The 21,440-nt window shown below is 35.3% G+C and overlaps 1 protein-coding gene across 4 annotated transcripts; it reads right to left on the bottom strand.

Moving 5' to 3' along the window:
• Positions 1 to 29: 29 nt before the first annotated feature.
• On the bottom strand, positions 30 to 20,129 carry LOC103496486 (phosphatidylinositol-3-phosphatase myotubularin-1). 4 transcript variants are annotated; one of them, XM_008458348.3, is made up of 19 exons: positions 19,799 to 20,129; positions 19,624 to 19,692; positions 18,181 to 18,255; positions 17,183 to 17,254; positions 16,501 to 16,573; positions 16,042 to 16,091; positions 12,669 to 12,958; positions 12,391 to 12,464; positions 12,251 to 12,314; positions 11,972 to 12,040; positions 4,221 to 4,320; positions 3,953 to 4,066; positions 3,372 to 3,541; positions 3,149 to 3,233; positions 2,623 to 2,847; positions 2,420 to 2,479; positions 2,185 to 2,249; positions 1,473 to 1,761; positions 30 to 902 (listed from the first exon to the last, which is right to left on the bottom strand). In XM_008458348.3, the coding sequence occupies exons 1-19, from the start codon at positions 19,910 to 19,912 to the stop codon at positions 381 to 383; spliced, it is 2,580 nt and encodes an 859-aa protein (XP_008456570.2). In that variant the 5' UTR covers positions 19,913 to 20,129; the 3' UTR covers positions 30 to 380. The 4 variants fall into 4 exon arrangements, with proteins under 4 accessions (XP_008456570.2, XP_050938785.1, XP_016901988.2 ...); XM_051082828.1 differs by lacking the exon at positions 19,799 to 20,129 and having other exon boundaries at positions 19,614 to 19,668; XM_017046499.2 differs by lacking the exons at positions 18,181 to 18,255; positions 19,624 to 19,692; positions 19,799 to 20,129 and having other exon boundaries at positions 16,508 to 16,573.
• Positions 20,130 to 21,440: the final 1,311 nt, after the last annotated feature.

Here is a 21,440-nt window from a genome sequence, read left to right as displayed (position 1 = left end):
TTTAAAAGGTTATGAGCAAAAATGGGCAATGAACTGAAAGCGAGCATTTGTTTATTACTATTGGTTGTCATAAAAGAATGATACATCTTGTGTAAAACATGTACAGAGACCAAATTTAAAAAGAAAACCAATCAGTTTCTAACAAGCTATCGAAAAAACTCGTGACTAACTAAACCAACTTTTCCTTGTTGCCCTGGACAAGTGTGGTAGTTTTGATTTACGAGCTAACTCAACATTCTATGTACACCATCCTGACACCCTTTCCTAATAACTGGGGCCGTGATATGCAATTGCTACCTCATATAACTTAATGTTATATCCTTTGTAAGAGCATGGTTCATGTTGTTAGTTTGACTTGGAAACCAAGTGCAAAAAGTAGTTCACTCTGGCTTGAAATAACCATCATATATGGATAGTTGATCGAATGCTTCGAAATTTGCCTTCATTCCAATAAATTGGCTACCCAAGTGAGCACAGCCAGCATCAGGCCACCGGCACCCTCCATCCCGAGTGCGTAATGGGCAAAGAGCTTCACAGATGTGACTGAGGGGGTTACTTGGCACATCATCTGCTGTAACTGTTATAGAAAGGGAGAGATCATTCTCTTCACTAGCGGATGGCAGTGAACGATGTGAAGTTCTTCTTGAAGCAGGATGACTTTTCTGGTTGGATTTTTTCATCGGGTCGCCATCAATGTCAACAGTACAATAGCCATTACTAGAGACTTGAACCTTGCAACCTAGAGACTGAATTGCTCTCTTTATGGCTTCACATTCTTTGCTTGCACTTTTTGCAACATTCCTAGCTGATATACTTAACTGTTTCTCGTTTTGCAACTCCAATTTTAATGATTCCATGGCAGCCGTCACCTCCTGGGCTTTTCTCTCGGCTATTTCTTTGTCCTATTAGGCATTTTACGGTGTGCAAGAATCAATCAAGTTGACACCGAGTACAACAAAACATTGATACATAAACAACGCCCATACATAAAATAACTTTTGAAAAACATCAGCTTTACCAACTATGTACGAAATCGAATCTTAAGTGGTTATAGAAAGACATTTTCCCCTATAGAACTACTTCAATGAAGTCAGGAAAATGCGCATTGCAACAGGAGACCATATAGTTTAGTAAGTCCCTTGGCTTGGGAGTTGGAATTCTTCAGCTATCCCCCCTCTTTTTTTAATTTCATTCCATCAAACAGAACATAAAAAATGCAAACAATTTTTTCTTATGCAGAAACTCCCCCCAAAACAACTGGAGCTGTTTTTTCTTGTTTTCTAAAGATAAATTTTGTGCAAACCAATTTTGGAAAAAGAGTTGTTGCTTTTTAACCCCCCCCCCCCCCCCCCCCCCCCCCCCCAAAAACAAGGTTAGAAAATACAACCACCCTATGAGTCAAATTTCTTCAATGACTGTTTCCAAAGTCCGGGACATTTATTCATCATCCAAGTACGAGAAAGAAAACGTACCTTCTGCATTTCAGATAATTGTATAGCCATTTTCCTGCATCTGACTTCAAGTTCCCCTGCTTGGGATTCTTTTGGGCAAGCCCAACGAAGATGGAATTGTGGCCAGAGAGTGGGAGCTAGAGCTGCCGCAGGAGGTAAGAGAGCACCATCATGTTTGGTAGGAATCGTTGGATCATAGAAAAGGTTATAGTGCACATGTGAACCTCCTTCTGAGGCTCGTAAATCCGCTAAATATGCCCATAGACAGCCGCAAACTTCAGAAACAGCACATTGCTGACGTTCCTTCTCACTGAGACATCAGAAAACAATCATTCGCCGAGTAACTCCAACAAGTGGTATTATTAGCGTTTAACAATATAAGGTCGTTAGGGCCAGTGGTACCATTAGCGTTTAACCTTTTGTTATTTTAGTTTTAATTTTAATAATTTAAAATTGTAGAGAACATAGAACAAGGAAGGGCTACCAAATCCTATTTGTTACACTGTCTTTGGAAGGAAATTAGCAAAGTGACGACAACAACTAGAGGACAAGAATTTAGAAATTTCCAAAACAGACTCCTGCTATCAATTTACATCTCCATTTACACCGGAAAGAGAACAATTTCAAGATATATACCATCTTAATGGTTCTAGTTATGGAATAATGATCTTTATCAAGAAATAATGGTTAAACAGGAAAATTATAGTGGATCGATCTAATCAAAGAAAATTACCAATTGCATAAGAAGTTCCCAAAACGACAGGAAAGCATACAATCCAACAGATCCACAAGGAATGCCTAACAGAAAATGCCAAACTGGTCAGCATGTTAAATTGTTAATCAAGTAGATAAAAAAATCGTTAATCAAGTTATGCCTGTAAAGAGTGAAGAATAATTTCCTCACAAAAGAAAGAGAAATAAAAATTGTTTCAAGATAAAAGTCCAGCTCCATCAAGAAGGTTACTTACTGAAGAGAACTCAAAAGCAAAGGGATACATGCGCAGAAGTTGTGAAACACAATCAACCCACTGCAGATAATTAAGTAGTATTCTGTTAAACAATTTTGCGCATTGAGAATAAAAATGCCACTATATCTACATTGTTAATCACATTAAGAAATCCCAAAATAATCACACAATATTTCACACATTATATTCAAGGAACAACAAACCTGTAAAAATATGGGAGAACAGTTGTTGGATGTTTGTGCATGAGGACTGGAAGCTTGAGATATGAATGCTCCAGATGACTGACGCATAGGTGAAGAAGAAAAACTTCCAGTTGAAGACTGCCTAGATAGTTCATATGGCATGTTACCACTTCCCGATATGGTTGGCATGCCAGATCGATCTGAGAAAGGATGACCAAATGCTAGCCAATCCTTTTCAACCAGTGCCTGTGTGAGGATACACATCAAAATCAGACAGATGGCTAAACATATCTGAAAGCAATGAATAAATGGAGAAGAGTCTAGGGAGCCATTGACAATTCAAGGGATAAGATAAAGAGTCATTCATGTATATAAAGAGATGAAATCTTATCAGTGTAAACCAAATCAATTAAAGTAAAACAATGGGGAAAGATGAGAAAATTTATCTGACAATAAAAAAGAAGAAAAAAGATAAATCCTACAATTTTAGACAAATCAGAGTGAAAAAAAAAGTACCCAAAGAGATCTATAGTGTCCAACAAAATACCTGAAATCCAACAAATGTCCGATAATATGGATCAAGCAGTAAGCTAGCAAGTGAAACTAGTTGTGTTGTTCTGTCCCAGCCATCACTATGCAAACAACGACACAAGAAGATGGAAAGGTAATCTTTTGAACATTTCACACAGCAGAAGTTTCAAACCAAAATAACAACAATATATGTTCATAGTCAGCTACAATTAAATGATAAAGAAACAATTACTTCATACCTGCAATGAACTAACACCGTTGCTTTTTCCAAAGCAACACGTGCAGCAATCCATGCTGAACCAGCCAGGACGCTTTGAACATGGATTAGCCAACCGCTATCTCCCAGAGTTGATACAGAAGCAGACATGCTACTAAGATTACCCCCACCCCAAGTCCATCCACCATGTCTCTGCGAATGCATGTGTGAGTGAGTTTCTTTAAAATCAAAATTAAAACTAGGGAGGGAGACAACTTCAAATGCAATCTTAAAGACTTCTGCATTATTAGTCACTATAACTTTGGGGATTTTTACATCTACATTTTCAAGTTTATCTGAGGGAAAAAGATGAATATGAAGGTGTTTAAAATTATCATGAAGTGGATTTAATGGAGGCATGCTCAAGCCTCTAGTGTCATAGGTTGATTGGAGGAAAAAACAGTTGAACATTGAAGGAGTTAAACATATGAATCTCAAGGGAGGACTGAGGAGAGAATAACGACAGTTAACCAAGAATGATGACATTCCATCAGATGATGTCAGGAGGAAGAAGGAGATTTTCTAAAAGACCAAAATAAAATGGGTCAGCCGTAAAATACTAACCAAGAATGATGACATTCCATCAGATGATTTTTCACCATGTGTATCCAAGTACTCTCTTAGCCGAGTAAGACTTTCCCTCATTGCATGTATGTTGTCAATCCCAAAAAAGACTATCTATTGAGGAAAAGAAAAACAATTCAACGTTAGTCAAATACCAAATAATAAAACTGTGAAAAAAAACAAATCAGACCACAGAGGCTCAAACTAACCTCAGATCTTTTTTTCTCTCTCTCTCTCTCTTTTTGATGAGACACAGTTAGAAACTAACCTCAGATTGAAAATAATTTGACGAAGACTCTGAGCCACCTCCCATGGCTCCATTTGCTAAAGCATTTTTTCTAGGCCTTGCATCAGCTATATAAAGCTTCCTAAAGCATCATTTACAAATAAGATGAATAAATAAATAAACAACACTCTGCTGCGCCTGCTCTTAACTTGATGAATGAAATATAAGAACAGAGAGAATTCAACAACACTCTGTTAGACCTCCCATAATACTGCAATATAGTAGGAGAAAGAAGAAAGAGAAGTTGGAAGTTATTGGGTAGTTCTGATGTAATAACTCGGAACAATCTCGGGGTGATCTCGGGACGAACTCTACTAACTCAGGACTTTCTCGGGGTGAGCTCGGGGACTGTTTTACTATTTAGTCTTTGGTTACACACATAGTTCTAAGGGTAGTGTGGTTATGTTTACGGTTTTTGAGTCTTACAGTTATGTAGAAGGGAAGGGGTAGTTTAAAGGGAAGGAGAGGAGTTCGTCAGTAGGCGAGAATTTTCAGTCTACGAGTGGGCTGTTTTTCCTTGAGAGGAGAACAGAGTGGTATGTTCTTGTTGTTTGGTTGTACTTGTGTGTTTTATTTCCAGGATTGATACTCTATCAATCTGTCTTTGTACTTGTGTATCTTTTACCAAGTTGAATAAAGAACTTCTACACAAGTGTTCTATCACACTCCTTTGGTGCTTAGAGCAAGGAGAGTATTGTCTATACCCGTTCCTTTTTATATATTTCAAAACTTTTCTTTTTTGGAATAATGTATAGACCAAAAGGAGAAATGCACAAAAAGAAGATAATGTGCCACCAAAAGGATTGACATCCAATGGTAATGGATTGTAATTAAAAAAGAAAAAATATATTTCAGAAGGAGGCACCGATTCCTTCTCAATTATTCCATAATACCATACTGAGGGAGAAAAACACGGAGGTAGATTTGCTCTCTCCTCTCTCCTCTCCCATCCTTTCTCATTTCTCTCTCCTCCACGGTCTTCCTTCTTCTCCAGTTAGTACTTTCCGGCAGCCTCCGTCTTTTCGTTCAGACAGATCCAAAGCCTTTTCTAGCTACTCCTCAATTCGCAAGATAAAACATGGAAGTTCAGAGTTGCAAGATTAACGGCTCATATTTCTGCATTTGGTTTGAAGAGGGTAAGTTCTTCGTTCAAGACATTGAATACAAAAAAAACCTTGTCATTAGTCAAGTCCCACTTAGACGGGACTACTCCTCAGTCCGCATATTTGGTGTTCCCTTACAGTCATTCAGCAGCAAGTCGTTTATTGTTTCTTCTGATCAATTAGCGCCACCTTCAGTTGCAATCTCAGAGACCAACAAAGGCCAGGACGGTAAGGAAACAAGCAACTCTTGTTCTTCTTGTTCAACTACTTTTTCAGCCATCTCTTCTTCGTTCAGAATTGGGGTCAAACGAAATTTTAAAACACAGAAAGTAGCACATCCTTTCAAATCTTTCCCAAAGCATTTTGTTAGAAGAAGGAGAAGGAAGGTGATACCCAAGAAGAAAACTTCCAAGACAAAGTTCATTTCATAATCTAACCCAGATTTTTTAGAAGAAATTTGCTAACGGATTCAAGCTCCCAGCCAAAGTAACAGAACAGAGGCCCAAAAGTCTCTCTCTCCTCAAATTAAGAACCCTAAGTGGACCTGAACCAGATGGTTTCCCCGTTGAATTCCTTGTTAAATATTGGAATTTAGTTGGACCAAACTTAATCTCTATTTTTTAATATTTTCATCGAAATGGTAAGATTGAACGCTGAAGAACTTTGTTTGTTCGATCCAGAAATAAGTAGATGTGGTGGCTGTAAAAGACTTCAGACCAACTAGCCTCACAACTTTGATTTACAAGGTTATTGCCAAGGTGCTGGCCAAAAGACTCAAAAAGGTAATGCCTTGCATCATTGCTCCTTCACAAAGCGCACTTATAGAAGGTAGGCAAATTTTAGATCCTATCCTTGTTGCTAATGAAGCTGTTGAGGATTATCGTGCCAAGAAGAATAAAGGCTGGATCCTTAAACCCGATATGGAAAACGCCTTTGACTGGGTCGAATGGGACTTCCTTGAGAAAACCTTGAAAAGCAAAATGTTTGATCACGAGTGGATTTAGTGGATGATGGGCTGCGTTAAAAACCCAAGATTTTCAATTTTTAACCAGTTTAAATGGGACTGCATGAAAACCTTCAGCATCTTCCATTGTATCCGTCAATCGAGAATCTGAGTCGTGTCAAAAAACAAGCGCCAAAAAGGTTACCGGAGAAGAGTTGGAGATGATGTCAAAGGGTGGAAATGGAGCAAAGGGACGCCGGATAGTTTTCCGAAGAAGACGGGTTGAAGAGAAAGGACCAGACAGAAGAGAGTGAGAAAGGAGAGAATAACTTACCTCAATCCTAATAACCAATAGCATGGAAACTTTTCTCCAAGGACAGTATTTATGGGATCTTGTTTCCGGCGATGATTCAAAATGATACTTCGAAGAATGTTGAGGCACGGAGCTCAGATGGCTAGATGGCTAGATGCTTATGAAGTTGCTCATGCATCCTCTCTAAAGATTTTGCCAGCTACAGCATCTCAGAGTTCAACATAAATTGGACCGTTTTTATCTCCTAAGCTTAATTATGAGTCGGTGTTGATTGGTCGTCTCACTCGCTTCTCAATTGCCCCTAATAGATTCAATAGTTTTTGTTTTATCAAGGATTGTCTCTTTGTTTTCCACGTATTGATATCCTATGTTGTAAAGACTGTTTGTTTGGTTCTTTTAGTCCTGTTTGTTATCGTTTATTTTGGATAAGATGAGGTGCTAGAGGGGTTGTCAACCTGGGTTCGCCTACTGATCCTTAGGTTCTTTTGCTTAATGTATAACTCTTTTGTACTATGAGCTTTAGTCTCATTTTATCTAAGAAAAAAGACTTGTTTCCCTTTCAAAAAAAAACGGAGGCATCAACTGGACTGCAAGTTTTAACTAATCCCATACAAGAGAAATTCTTTTTGTTTCTTTCAAACCACTCTCTCTAAACATTCATGGTAATTGTTTGATTCTTTCCGACGGAATTCTAGGGGAGGAAAGCTTTTCTACTACAAGTGCAAAAATAGTTGGTTAGTTCTCACGTATTGATATCTTATGTTGTAAAGACTGTTTGTTTGGTTCTTTTAGTCCTGTTTGTTATCGTTTATTTTGGATAAGATGAGGTGCTAAAGGGGTTGTCAACCTGGGTTCGTCTACTGATCCTTAGGTTCTTTTGCTTAATGTATAACTCTTTTGTACTATGAGCTTTAGTCTCATTTTATCTAAGAAAAAAGACTTGTTTCCCTTTCAAAAAAAAACGGAGGCATCAACTGGACTCCAAGTTTTAACTAATCCCATACAAGAGAAATTCTTTTGTTTCTTTCAAACCACTCTCTCTAAACATTCATGGTAATTGTTTGATTCTTTCCAACGGAATTCTAGGGGAGGAAAGCTTTTCTACTACAAGTGCAAAAATAGTTAGTTAGTTCTCACTGATTTCTAGTCCAGGTGGTTAACAAGCTTAGCGATGTGACTAAAGTCAAAGAGAAATGTTGAAGGTAGAAATATGATCGACAGTATGTAAATGAGAAAAATGATCACTTTTGACATCGTCCAGATGCGACTAAAGTCAAAGAGAAATGTTGAATTTAGAAATATGATTGACGGTATGTAAATGAGAAGAATTATCACTTTTGACATTGTCCAGAAGTCAGATTCCATGTACGTGTATCTAACCGAAAGCAGGTAGAGAACTAGAATCTATTACTCTTGCACAATCATATTCCATCTCTTATGCGGGACAATTCTAACAAAGCTGATAATCATTCTTTGATAAGCAAATACCTGGCATTGGTTAGTTTTTTTTTTTCCTGAAACGGAGACAAGCCTCTTTATTAATAATGGAAAATGAGACTAATGCTCAAAGTACAAGATAATTATACTAAGAGCAAAATAAGAAAAGACAAAAACTTCCAAACAAACTGCCCAAAGATGATCTCGGCCAATAAAGGGAAAACGACCAAAACAAACAATCACAAAGAACACGCTAAAAAGGCAAATTCCAATGGAAAAATGAAGCTAAAACAGAACCAAAACGAAGAGATGCTGAATACAAAGCATAACAAAATAACTCTCTCAAAAGGAAAACATTCGAATCTAGAGACTAGCAAGAAGATGCAACCTGCGATCTCAAAGCTAACATGCCAAAGTAGTCCAAAAGCCAGAAGAGGCACGAAAAAATCTTTCAAAATATCAGGATCTGCAAAAGGTTGTACTTCCTTTCGGAACACCTCAACACTCGATGTTGAATCTTCAAAGACAAAGTTTGATGTTCCAATTGAAAACTCATCCCCCAGGCGTGTAGAAGTATTAAAAATATTCACCAAAATATTTGTCTCGTAAGCAACTCTAATATATTTCATACCTTTTTCGACCATAACACAATTCATGATGGACAAGATAATCTCAGAGAATAGGCTTGAGAAATATTAGAAGAGCGGCCATAGTTTCTGGCAATGAAGACTTCCAAAGATGAGTTGCACGAAACATTAACATTCTCTCCTACTTAACTAAATACTTCTGGGCAATTAACATAAAAAGCCAGCAATACTTTACCATAGGAACCACGAGCAAACCTTTTCTTCAACACATACCTCAATACAGATGGTGAATGCTCAAATAGATGATAATTTGGACCAGGATCATGAGAAGAAATTGATTCAAACAAACCAATAAAACTAGCGAAGCCTTAAAGATCAAAGCACTGAACTTTAGCTCCAATCTTTTTTTTTTCTGAAACAAAGAAAAGCGTCCACCCCGAGATCGTCCCGAGAAAAGCCAGTCCAATCTTTCGGAGATACATCAAAACTGCCCAAAAACTTCCGACTTCTCTTTCTGCTTTATCTTACTATATTGGAATAATATTTGAGGTCTAACAAAATGGGAGGATCGAACTGCTAATTTAAGCCAAAATAATTCCACAATCATTGACATCGGTTAGTTGAAGCATAGAATAAGTTACGTTCAAGCTAAGCTTCCTAATAAACTTGAAGATTTGCAACACTTGGAACTTCAAAAGTCATTTTGACACCCAAAAGTCACAATGAATCTAAAAGTTCGCATTCATTTACATCTTTAATGAATTATGTACTTATTTAATGTTATGTATTTTCATTTATTAGAGTAGTTGAAATGGCATAAAATTAAATGTTATGTCCTTTCACAAAACATTTTTAATTAGTACAAATAGGGTTGTAGTTTCAACATCTTGAACGACACAACTTGAATTTGAATGAAATTTCTCCACTCTCAAGCTTTATGCTTTTCTTTGTATTCATGTGTCAACATGCATGTTTAGGACTTTCAATCTAGTTTGATCAATTAGATTGTGGAGAGTTCAAAATCTTAAAGTTAGGAACAAGTTCTCTTTTTTTCGTGATCTTTGATCAACATTTCCAAGCAAAAATTATTTAGCTTTCTTGGGGTTGTTTAACTATTTGTTTAATCGGGGTTACTTTTATTACTGTTGCGGGATTTCACTTAGAATAAGAGGAGTTCTCAAACGTGATTGAGGTAGTTTCGTTTATCATTGTGTTCTCCCCTTCTTTGAGAAGATTCGTCCTCAAATCTTAAGTTTGCCTTGTAAAGCCATTTTGTAGTCATCATCTCAAGATCACTTTGATAGTTGAATGGTATCCGCTTCTTTTGTATTGAATATTAACTTCATGAATGTTGCATTCAACTCATTTTTTAAGGTCTCCTCTAAACCATCAATATCAAAAGAATAATAACAGCACAAGATGTTAGAGTGCGTACCGCTCTCATGATTGTTATATTTTCTTTCACTTCCTCTCTTAATCAAACAGACTTTCTTTTCTCTTATCATCGATGTTTCACTTTTCTTTTTTCTTTATGTTTAGAGTCTCTTCTTTCTCATCACGTTTTTCTAGAGTCTTTGTCATGACTCCGATCTCAGATATCTTGTCGCTCGCCATATGCAATTCACATTTTAATTCTTCTCTCCAACTTTGATAACCACCTTCATTTATCTCAAAACCCCTTCATTGAACCTTCCTTTTCAGCTGATGGATCATTTCTCTCATCTTGATTTGGTTGGTCATCTTCAAAAATTGGAAATTCTACTTGACTTGTAATAAATTGTGTGATTTGATTCTTCCTTGCTTGCTCTTGTAACTTTAATTTTTCCTTCAAATGAGTTATGTAATTCACAGATTTACATAATTCAACCAAGTTTTCTCAAATATCCTTCCCAAAATTATCATCGTCATTGTTGGTAGCACAGCGATTTCTTCTTTTGTGAAACAGAGCATAAGATTTCTAAATCTCAAACTTAAGCAAATTTTGCAGTATTTTGATGAAAATCATGCAAAAAAGATTTCATAGAATGTGAAAAGTCAAACAATTGCAAAGTTTTCTTTTAAGAAAAAGATAGGATTTTTTGGATTTTTTTATTTTCCAGCTAGCACAATAAGTATGAAAACAAAGAGAAGATGAAAAGTCACTCTTTTTTTATATATTACTTTTCTAGAAAATAATTTGAAAGATGAAGAAAAAAAATGAAAGGTCACAAGAAAAGATGGATAGATTGATATTTGGTTGGAAAACAAAGATGAAAAAAAAGGAAAGGATATAACGAGCCAAAGCTCTGATTCCAAATAATAAACAAAACTAGCTTAATCACGTTTGAGAACTCCTCCCCTTATTCTAGTGAACCCCCACAACAGTAATAAAAATAACTCCGATTAATCAAACAGTTAAACCCCAAGAAAGCTTAACAGATTATTGCTTGGAAAGATTAATCAAAGATTAAGAAAAAAGAAAATTTTGTTTCTAACTTAAGATTTCGAACTCTCCACAATCTAATTGATCAAAGATCGAAAGTCCTAAAATGCATTCGAGGAGTACAAAGAAAAGCTTAAAGCTTGAGAGATAACACTCTACGAGAAATTTCATTCAAATTCAAGTTGTGTTGTTCTCGAGATGTTGAAACTAACCCTATTTATACTAATTAAAAATGTCTTGTGAAAAGACTATTTAATTTTGTCATTTCAACTATTCTAATAAACGAAAATACATAACATTAAATAAGTATAGTTTAGTAAAGATGTAAATGAATATGAATTTTTAGATTTATTGTGACTTTTGGGTGTCCAAATGACTTTTGAAGTTCCAAGTGTTGCAACTCTTCAAGTTTATCGGGAAGCTTAGCTTGAAAGTAACTCATTCTATGCTTCAGCTAACCAATGCCAAGTATTTGCTTATCATTCTTTCTTTAAGTCTGGGTTGTGGTGGATACTTAGATGCTACTCTAATGCCACTTCTTGGGTACGAAGAGATTTCTTTGTCTGAGAAAGATCATTACCTTTTTTCTTTTTTTAGGGAATTTGACTAGGGAAAAATAGGTGAATTTTTCAAGAGATAAATTTTGTTAGTGAGAGGACATTGGAGTTTAGTGCACCGTAATCTTAAATCAGGTTCTAGCAACAAACTTTTAGACTCTGTACTTCTTTTTAGTTGGTTTAGGTTTTCTAATCTTCTCTTGCTCTCATGTAATTATTTTCCCCTATAGAGCAGCCCTTAAATTTATGATTACATATGTCATGGGGAAAAAAGTAAAGCTGCAGAAACCTTTCAAACCACAAACTAAAAGGGAAAAATTTTAAATTAAAAATAGTTGCTATCCATGAAAAAAGAATGTCGATATACTCACCTACGTGATGACCCTCGAACACCAGCAAGATTCGAGCAAAGCGCAGCAACAAGCTTTTCATCGGTATTACTGCAACATGCATAAAAATGCATCAACTTAATGACCTAATGTCCTATAAATCTATACCAAAAAAATAGGCACCAACATTAGAAATAAAGCATACACCAAAAACTGAACCTCACATCTATTCCCCGCCCTCATAGCCTCTTACAATTAAAGATTTTAAGCTTCCTCTCACCTCACATTCCCAAAGGTTTACGCTTGACCATATGGTATTACCTTCTCATATTCATCATAAGACCAACTAAAGGTTGAGATGAACGTGCAAGAACAGCTCCAGTCCCTAAGAGTTTTCATCAACATTAGATATATAAGTCCGGACAAGAATGGCAATTAAGAATCTTAGTTTCATGTCCTACCAGGATTGCACCACGAAACAACAGGCAAACGACATCTAGCACGGAAGGTAGAAGCCTGCAACATCTCTTCATCACTAGCAGCATAACCACACAATTAGTTGCTAAGACGCTTCAATGACTAAAAACAATAATCTATTATGAGCATTAAATGAACCTCCAAAAAAAGAGTAGAAATTACGGCATTGCCTTAGTTTCTAAAAGAAAGATCACACTTGACTTTATATATCTCAAAGAAACAAAAAGTAAGTGCTGGAAAATCTTTGATCAGAAAGTAATACCTAAAGTGTTTAGGAACAACCAATGCAAATGGATAAGTCTGACACAGGGTATAACTGGAATTGATTTTAGTTATTCTCCAAAATTCATTGGACAATGTAAATGATCCATCTTCAATCATGCTCATTGATGCATGTAGGGAACCCTTTCCAAGAAGCCGAAAATACTCATTTAGCAAACGAACTTTTGGGTCTGTATTACTGTACTTGGAAGGCCCGCACTGGAATGCATATAGATCCCATATTCTTGCCGGTTTCATACACCTCGATAATGCATCATATACATTACGCCTCTGTAAATTGTAACCATACAGATCTCGGGTTATGTAAAATACAATATGCAATATATTAGGACTTCTCTTCCATGCTGAATAAAAACATGTCAAGCAATTGTATATGCAAATAAATACTATGGTATGATCATAAATTATGATAGTTTAAGGAAGCTCTTAACGCCATTGATTTTAAAATTTAAGTGAAGTTTGAAAAAACAGGAAATTTTATAGACTAGGAGTTCCAGCAAAGAAATAAGCAACGATGAAAAGAAATCACAAACTCTAATTCTAAAGGTTCTTGTGACACTATGGCATGACACAGATCTTTACCAGTTGGGAGTCTTTCTTTAACCCTTTTGTAATTGTGGCATGATACCGATCTCATCATACTCTCTTTTGATAATGAAAGTTTCAATTCTTATCCCAAAAAAATCACAAAATGGCTCCTCAGTCTTCGGTTATAGAAAAGAGAAACAGGCAGCCCAAGAAGCTATGAAGCTATTCTCCCAACCTATCCCTCCAATCCCAAAATTATGTTTTGTTTTTCCGTATACTAGCTATGCAAATATCCTACCTCATGGTAAAAGTAGATTTGTTCCACATGGTCTTGCTCCTGACTTTCTAGTGGCCAGTGGGGCCAGCCACAATGAGTGTGACTACAAATAAGTTGAAACCCATATTAACTTTTTACGGGCCAGTGCCAAATAGATTGTCAAATAAGCTCAATGGAACATATCAAATTAAGATTAAATGGTAGATAAACTCTCAAAAAGTCAATGTATACAAATTAATAAACAAAAGATTGTTTTTTCTTTCTTTAAAGCGGAAATATGTCTATTCATCAATTCAGTGGTAAGAGTGGAACAAATATTATCACCCCATAAAGCTACTCAAAACTGCACTCCAAGTCAGATAAGTTAGATCAATTAGGAAAAATCTAACCCGCTGCACATCTCAGTTTACGTATTAAATAAATAAATAAAGTGCTTGGGCCCTTTTCATCTTGCCAGCTTGTATTCTTATACTTACTTAAAAAAAATTATATATATATAATGCGGTATATTAGCACTCTGCTTTTTCGTGCCAAATATAACATAAAATATGCAAATTTATTGTAGGTTAAATACCATTTTAGTCCCTATACTTTAAAATTTGTTCAATTTTAATCTAAATACTTTCGATAAATCTTAGATTTAGTACTTTAGAATTATCTTTTTCGAATTTGATTAAATAATAATAATAATTTTCATGCAAGAAAATACAATATGCATCAAAATTTATAGTAAAAATGCTAATAGACGACAATTTTTTTTTTGTTTTTGAAGAAATCAACATTAAATTAACGATGGGGACTAAATTTAAGAAATATTAAGAGGTTGTTTAGGGAACCATAACGGAATGGGTTTATAATGTAATGTTTCAATTGAGCATTTTAAGCTTGATTTGTAATATTAAACTATTCCATTTCCCCAGTTTTCAACCCAACCCTCTTTTTCACCGTTCTCACACTTCACGATTCCACTTCGATTCTGCCTTTGATTTCTCACGCATTCCAACACCCCTCAAATTTTTAGTAATCCCAATTACGTTTCATCCTCTAAACAGCCCCATAAAGTACATCAATTGAAATTGGACAGTTAAAAGAATAAGGATTAGAATTGAACAAACTTCAAATATATGGACCAAATTAATATTTTAACCTATATTTTTTAAGTATCCATATGATTAAATTCACCATAACTTATCGATTTAAGTTTCTGGATCAATCGATGGTTTAACATGACATAAGAGCACACACATTACCCCAAAGATACATTCAGTCCAAAAACAAAAATTTGAAGCCAATCCCAAAATGGTGAACACAACGAGGCACCATTTTAAGAGAATTAATATTGATTTCCACTTGTTGGATCTTCAACAAATTTTAAAGCAAACAAGTGAGGAGTAATATTAAAGTGTTTGATATAATTAAATTTACCCTAACCCATCAACAACTAAAATTTCCACATTTTTTACTTAGTCAATGAGGACACTGTAAACCTATTCATAGTTCTCCTGGTCCTTAAGGAGGCTTTAATCTCTGTTCCTCGCAGCATCTTAAAGTCAAAACACTGTCAAACCACCAATTCGCTCAACATATTCAAACCACCAATTCGCTCAACATATTCAAACCACCAATTCGCTCAATATCTTGGCATAGACTGAGAAGGACCCACAAGCGAAATGAGAAAAGCATGAATAGGATATAGAAGTTTCTCATATCGATTTTGTTTAAAAATAAATGATGGGGGATATACCAAGCTTAAAACTCTGTGATGAAGGGCTTAAATCATGGTGTGATTCCAAATGGTAATTTTTATCAAAGAACTCTCTGCCTTCAATTGCTGAGAGAGTATGTATTTATTGATGAATTTTGAGTAGTTATTAGGGGTAGTTACAAGTGGTTAGGCAGCTGGATAACTAATCAGTTACAACTGATTAGTTAGCTTATTTAACGGCTTATAACAGTCCTTTTAACAGCTTATCAACAGACTGTTTAATGGGCTGTTTAGTAACTATTCTAATTACATTATTTAGATCAAATCAACTCATAGGAACTTGGTCAAGAGCAACAATTTGCAGCTTTCCTTCTGGAGAGATCAGAACTCTCGATGTGCATAAGCTTTGTAACCTTCCCCCACTTAAAATATAGTGCTTCTTCCCTAGATTTAATATATCTGTCGTAATTAAATGAACTGCTCATGATGTAATTTAAGGGCCATCATGGGGAACATGCCCAATTCACTAATGTCTGCAAGATAATACCATTTGGAATAAATTAAATCATGTACGGGTTTATAAGAAAGAAGCCTAAGGAGGTGTTTGGGGTAAGGAGTACAACAGTGAGGAGTAGGGAATTATGAAGTCTAGGGAGTTGTGAATTCTTTGACCCACAATGTAAACAGTTGGTCAGATATAAGATGGCCGTTTTTAGTAGTGGGACTCACTCAACTCCTTGGACCAAACAAGGAGTGGATTTCCCAACTCCTACTTTCCAAGCCATGGGGCCAGACACACTGTAAGAGACTACAATTTCACAAGAAAGGCCTGGAAGTACACACCTGTTTTGTTCTTGGACGGAAACCAAAGACAATAATTCTCATGTCTTTTCCTGCAATAGACAAAGGAGGAAGAAAACTTTTAACTGTTGCATTCAGCTAGTATGCTACATATAGAATATATCAAAGAAATAAAAGAAAAAGAACTAGAAGACAAACAACATATGAAGCCATCATTCCATCTATTAGAAGTTTACAACTATTTAAACCAAAATTAAACCAATAAATCAAGTGATTGGCTAAGCAACAAATTGTGCAATGAAGCAGCAAATCCCTTAAACCATGGACCCACTATGCATGTACAGATCTAGACAGTCCCTAACCCCCATCAAATTGATTTTTATGAGAACAAAAGTGCTTCCTCCATTTTTTTAGAACTCAAAATTTGTTACTTTCCTGATAATATAAACCATTCACACAACAAATATGCATCCACAACAGCAATTATATAACAAAGCATACCAATGACCTGAAGAAGTCGCCTAGATGGTGAAGACTTTTCAGATTGGCGAGAGATGGCATTTGACTTCACAACCTAAATCCATTAAAACGACAAGCACAATATTACTCCCAGTACAAATTTTCAAAAGTGGAAAGTAGAAAATGCAACAACTTTTTGCAGTCTGAGTGCAATGATATCAAGAAATTATATCCAATGGAGCTTAAACATATGAAAAACTAATGGATAGCCAACTGAATAGCAGGTCATAAAAGTTTTGGAAAGGAGAACCCTGGATAATATGTTCCAAACAATAAACCGTGATGAGATTTTAAATACTTCAGGATGCGCAATTAAAAAGGCAACGATGCATGTTTGAGGTGTTAAGCTTATTTTCTTTTGGGGGCTTATCTTTCACTTAAAAAAACAGTTATCATAATAACGTTCAGTGCAGTCTAGAAGTGGATAATTAATGTACAATAGTAAGTGGAATCCACCATAATCAGCATTGAACTTGACACAAAACAATTTCCAACTCACTAGCCCGTCAAAGAGAATTGTGAATAATAAACTAAGTGGTTGTGAATGATTGTCCCTTGCTCAACGAGAGAGACTAGCAAAAAAAAAATGCTCAAGTGTTGAGCCAAATAAGGACAACAGGCTTCAGAACATGTCTTGATTTTAGATTATGAATTGGGAACTTACAATTTTGTTGAATTTATCAATTGTCGCCAGTGGTATAGTGCCAAGGGAAATAACATCCATGGTTCCTTCACTCTAGAATAACAGCAAAGAAAAGTTATTAGTATTGCTCATTCAAATGGTCGAGTGCAAGAGATTGTATAGTAATAATGACACCTTTGCTAAATCATGCTACTTTAAAATAAATGAAAGAAGGATGAAGAGATGCCATCAGAATCCTAAAGACAAAGCATACATGAAATTTTTGGGAAAAACTAATGACATGTCGGCTTAGTTACGAGGAAATGAACAAAACTGATAGAATTCATGCCACCATGCAATAAGTGCAATTATCAGGAACTTGTAAGCAGTTCCAATCACAAAATTGTTCTTTCGGGATTTTTGTTTTTTTATGGGCAACAAACTTTGTAGTAGAAAAAACAACTACTTAAAAAGGTGAGGATATGAGGCATCATATGAACCGAGGTCAGAGGAGGTTAGGAAAAAGCCCTCTAATCAGCCTATGTTGATCTGTTTACATCATCCTTATTTCTCCTCTACCTTTCAATTACAAGTAAAAAGTACACCAAATCGAATAGGATGGTGGCACATCTTTATAATTGGAACAGATTTTTAACAAAAAACAGATAAATTCATTTAAAAAGATGTAAGCACTGCACAGCAGGCAACTAAACAGAAACAGGAGATAGAAGCAAAACAAAGAATGTAACCACCCCCCCCCCCCCCCCCCAAAAAAAAAAAATGTGTACAGTCAGATTGTGACGAAATTTTTCTGAGCACAAACAGGGCACTAAAGTTAGAGATGTTTCCACCATACACTGCATTACAGTAATCACCAATCTTAGCCCTAAATGATAATTACTAAACTCATGAGACAAAATAAACCGCATTCTCGAGAAGAAAAAGTAATAAAACTATTTGAACAAGAGATACCAATTTAATGCTTACAGTGGCTATTAGATAATTATTAAGATAAAGTATGGATTCGTTGAAATACTTACTAGAAATAGAAGACGAAAATTGGTTACAAACAAGGTACCAGCCTCATCAGTATTCACAAGAACAACACCGTAGCCCTGGAGGTAAAACTCAAATGATCAATAGCCCACAAATACAGAAAAATAATATTGAAGATGTTTCCTACAAATGTGGTTGTTTTATTATTGATATAATTAAATTTACCATGACCCGTCAGCTTAAACTTTTGAGTTCAATGGTGATTTAGTGGTGATATTTCTCCAAAACTTAGCAAATGCGTTAAGGTGTTCCCTTCACAGTCAAAGCATGCAGAGTAGGTGGAGATTTGAATAAAAACAATATTTTAGCCCTTTATTCATCCACTACATTACAGAACGGATCTGATACAAACATTCTCAAGTAGCCATGTAAATCTGATATGTAACCATTCTCAAGTAGCCATGTATGCTGGGGACGATTCCTCGTTTGGATTTCTCTCGAGTAGCCCTTTAAACATACCATAATTGTTTGATTTTCATTTCAACATGCTGGTTGGGATAACTTTTGGTTTGCTCCCTTGACCTTGTGTAGATGGAAAGCTTACCTACCCACTTTTGTATGATTTTATTCCTTTTTAATGGAAGCCTTTGCTTCCTATCGAATTAAACAATAGTTGGCTCATGCAATATTGCTTCAATGGTCATCATTCCACATGAATTCTAATTTATCAATAGTGTCTAAAGAAAGGTACAAATAAAGACCATGGGAAGCAAATGCAATCGTATTTGGAAGACAAATAATAGTGTTTGCTATGTAGGTCTATGAACTGTTGATGCTAAACAAGCAACCATTGACTCTCCAAAATATAACGATTTTCACAGGGTACTGTGTTCGATGAAGTACAGCTTCTGAATAACCATTTCATAAACACTTTCCAAACAGTATTGATTTAAAAGAGGGAACTCAGGATGTATTTCTTCAAACTACGATCTCAAAATAATCAATTCCATGGTCAAGATTTCTTCTTTTTCTTCCAAATACAATTCATTGCTTTATCAATTTCATTTTCCAATAAATTATGACCCACCATTCTTGCTTCGGGGCCGTTCTTTAGAAGCAATGCTAGTATTTTGTTCAAGAACTACACAGCATCCCCAGAAGTGAAACAGCTCGCAACAGATGGTGACAATTCTATTGGTATGCCTAAAACTACTCAATTACAAAATCATGTTAAGCGAGTGTCAAATAAATCAAACACGAAAAACTCAAATCCCCACAATCCAATTCCACATTCCCCCCATGTAGTTCACTCGTCTACACATTTAAAATACGCACAACTACAGAAACATTCCAAGAATAAAAGACGAATTCAGTACACCCCAATAAATGAAACTTTCCTAAAGTCAAACTTCAACAGAAATTGAACCCCGAAATCCCGACCCATTATAGAATTAAAATTCTAAAACCAAAATTGGACCTGTACGAACCTCAGCAATCACTTGTTCAGCCTCGAGCAAGCAATCCAAGTTGACACGCGAAACCGACCGCGTAACAGGCTGCAACAATAGCGAAAAAGAAAAAAGAAAGAAAGAAAAAGAACAGTGCGTTAACAAGCGGAGTGCAGCTAAACTCCCAAAAAGAAGACAAAAAGCTAGAAGGAACCTCAATCTTGGTCCATTCAAGGGCGTCCCAACTGTAAGCAGCGTCCATCTTCTCCAAATCAGGAACATCCCTGTGAGACCTGGACCGAGTGGTGCGAGGCTTCGGCGCTGCCATTTGCGGCGAAACGACTGAAGAATCGAGATTCCCAATTGTACGATACGATGAAGGAACAAGAAAACCGGGTAGAATTGAAAAAACAAAAGCTTAAAACCGGTGAATTTTGGGTGGAAGCGTGAGGGTAAAGCTGGTGCGTGTTTGTTCAATTGTTCTTGATTTTTAAAGCATTTCGAGGGACTTCCGTATCTGTTGCAAGGTTGAGTTTGTTTGTTTGATTGTTTTTTTAAATCAATACTTATAAAGAATATCTAATTTTTCCTTTCTTGATATTATTAATTTTGGGTTGGAATATTGATGAAGTAATTTCTTATTTCTGTCAATATTCCTTCTAAACTTTTCTTATACGTCAAATTAAGTATAGTTTAGTGAGTTAAATCAAACTTAACTTTGACATTTGAAAAATTAATAACACTTTGTAAGAATTGTTATTTTAATTTATTCATAAATTTTATAATGATATTATGTGTAACAAATTTGTTTGTTTGATTTCTTATTGTGTGTGTTGAAGGTGTATTATTTATGCATTTTAGCATTTATAATTGGAAATATATGATTTTGAATTACACGATTTTAGAAAATGGAAATGATTTGATATTCTACGATATTTGGAATATCCCAGTTTTTAATAAATCTCAATCATTTGGAAGTAAAGTTCAGTATAATCTTTTAAATAACAAAACTTATCAGAAATAATCACAAATATATCTAGATATCATGATATATGGTATATATCCATATATGGCACTAAACCAAGGTATTTTGATATACTTTATTATATTTAAAAATAATTTTGAATATTATTAGAATTAACTAAAAATTGGCATATTTCTCAAATTAAATATAAAAACAGATTTGTCACGTGTCTTTATTATGACAATTTGATCAAATTAATTATTTTGGTTTAATTAAATATTATTTACTTGCTAAAATTCAATTAACCCAAAAAAAATATGACTAAATGCATGTGATTGAGCCCATAGTTATGGTCCATGGACAAGTACATAAAATCCCACCATGGTTATGGTCCATAGACAAGTTCGTAAAATCCCACCACCAGGATAATTTTGAACTTAATTCAACACCTCTAAAAAAAATTTGACTTAACATTTAGAGATAATTATCCCAAGACTCCAACTTCAAGAACATTCTCAAGACTCAACTTCAATAACACTCTCGACTCCAACTTCATTCGAAGAAGATTGAAGCAAAGATACAGTCTTTCTTACAAGACTCCAACTTCAAGAACCTGTTTCGCTTCCTCAAATCAAGCATAAGCATTCAGCTGAAAGAGAATCATCAAATTCTAGAGATGGAACCACATCGCATCAAATCAACGTAAATACAACATCAACACAAGTTAAACTCCACGAATTAAATTTCTCCAGAAATCTCGTGTGAACAAATATATCCTTATACATGATTTGTTTTTAAAATCTCATCGGTAACGACTCGACTCCTATCTTTCTCTTTTCATGTTTTTATTTGATAAATTTAGTTTATTTTCTCTTTCATGATTTCAAAAAGA

Source organism: Cucumis melo, chromosome 3 (assembly GCF_025177605.1).
Source record: "Cucumis melo cultivar AY chromosome 3, USDA_Cmelo_AY_1.0, whole genome shotgun sequence".
NCBI lineage: Eukaryota > Viridiplantae > Streptophyta > Magnoliopsida > Cucurbitales > Cucurbitaceae > Cucumis > Cucumis melo.
This window is presented reverse-complemented; position numbering and strand designations above follow the sequence as displayed.

Excerpts from the sequence above, each read along its gene's own strand:
- LOC103496486 (XM_008458348.3), bottom strand. The coding sequence starts at position 19,912 with ATGGCAGCGCCGAAGCCTCGCACCACTCGGTCCAGGTCTCACAGGGAT. Across the intron at positions 12,465-12,668 it reads GTTGTTCCTAAACACTTTAG|TGATGAAGAGATGTTGCAGG; the intron begins GTATTACTTTCT and ends TTATGCTGCTAG. Across the intron at positions 3,234-3,371 it reads ACGGTGTTAGTTCATTGCAG|TGATGGCTGGGACAGAACAA; the intron begins GTATGAAGTAAT and ends TTGTTTGCATAG.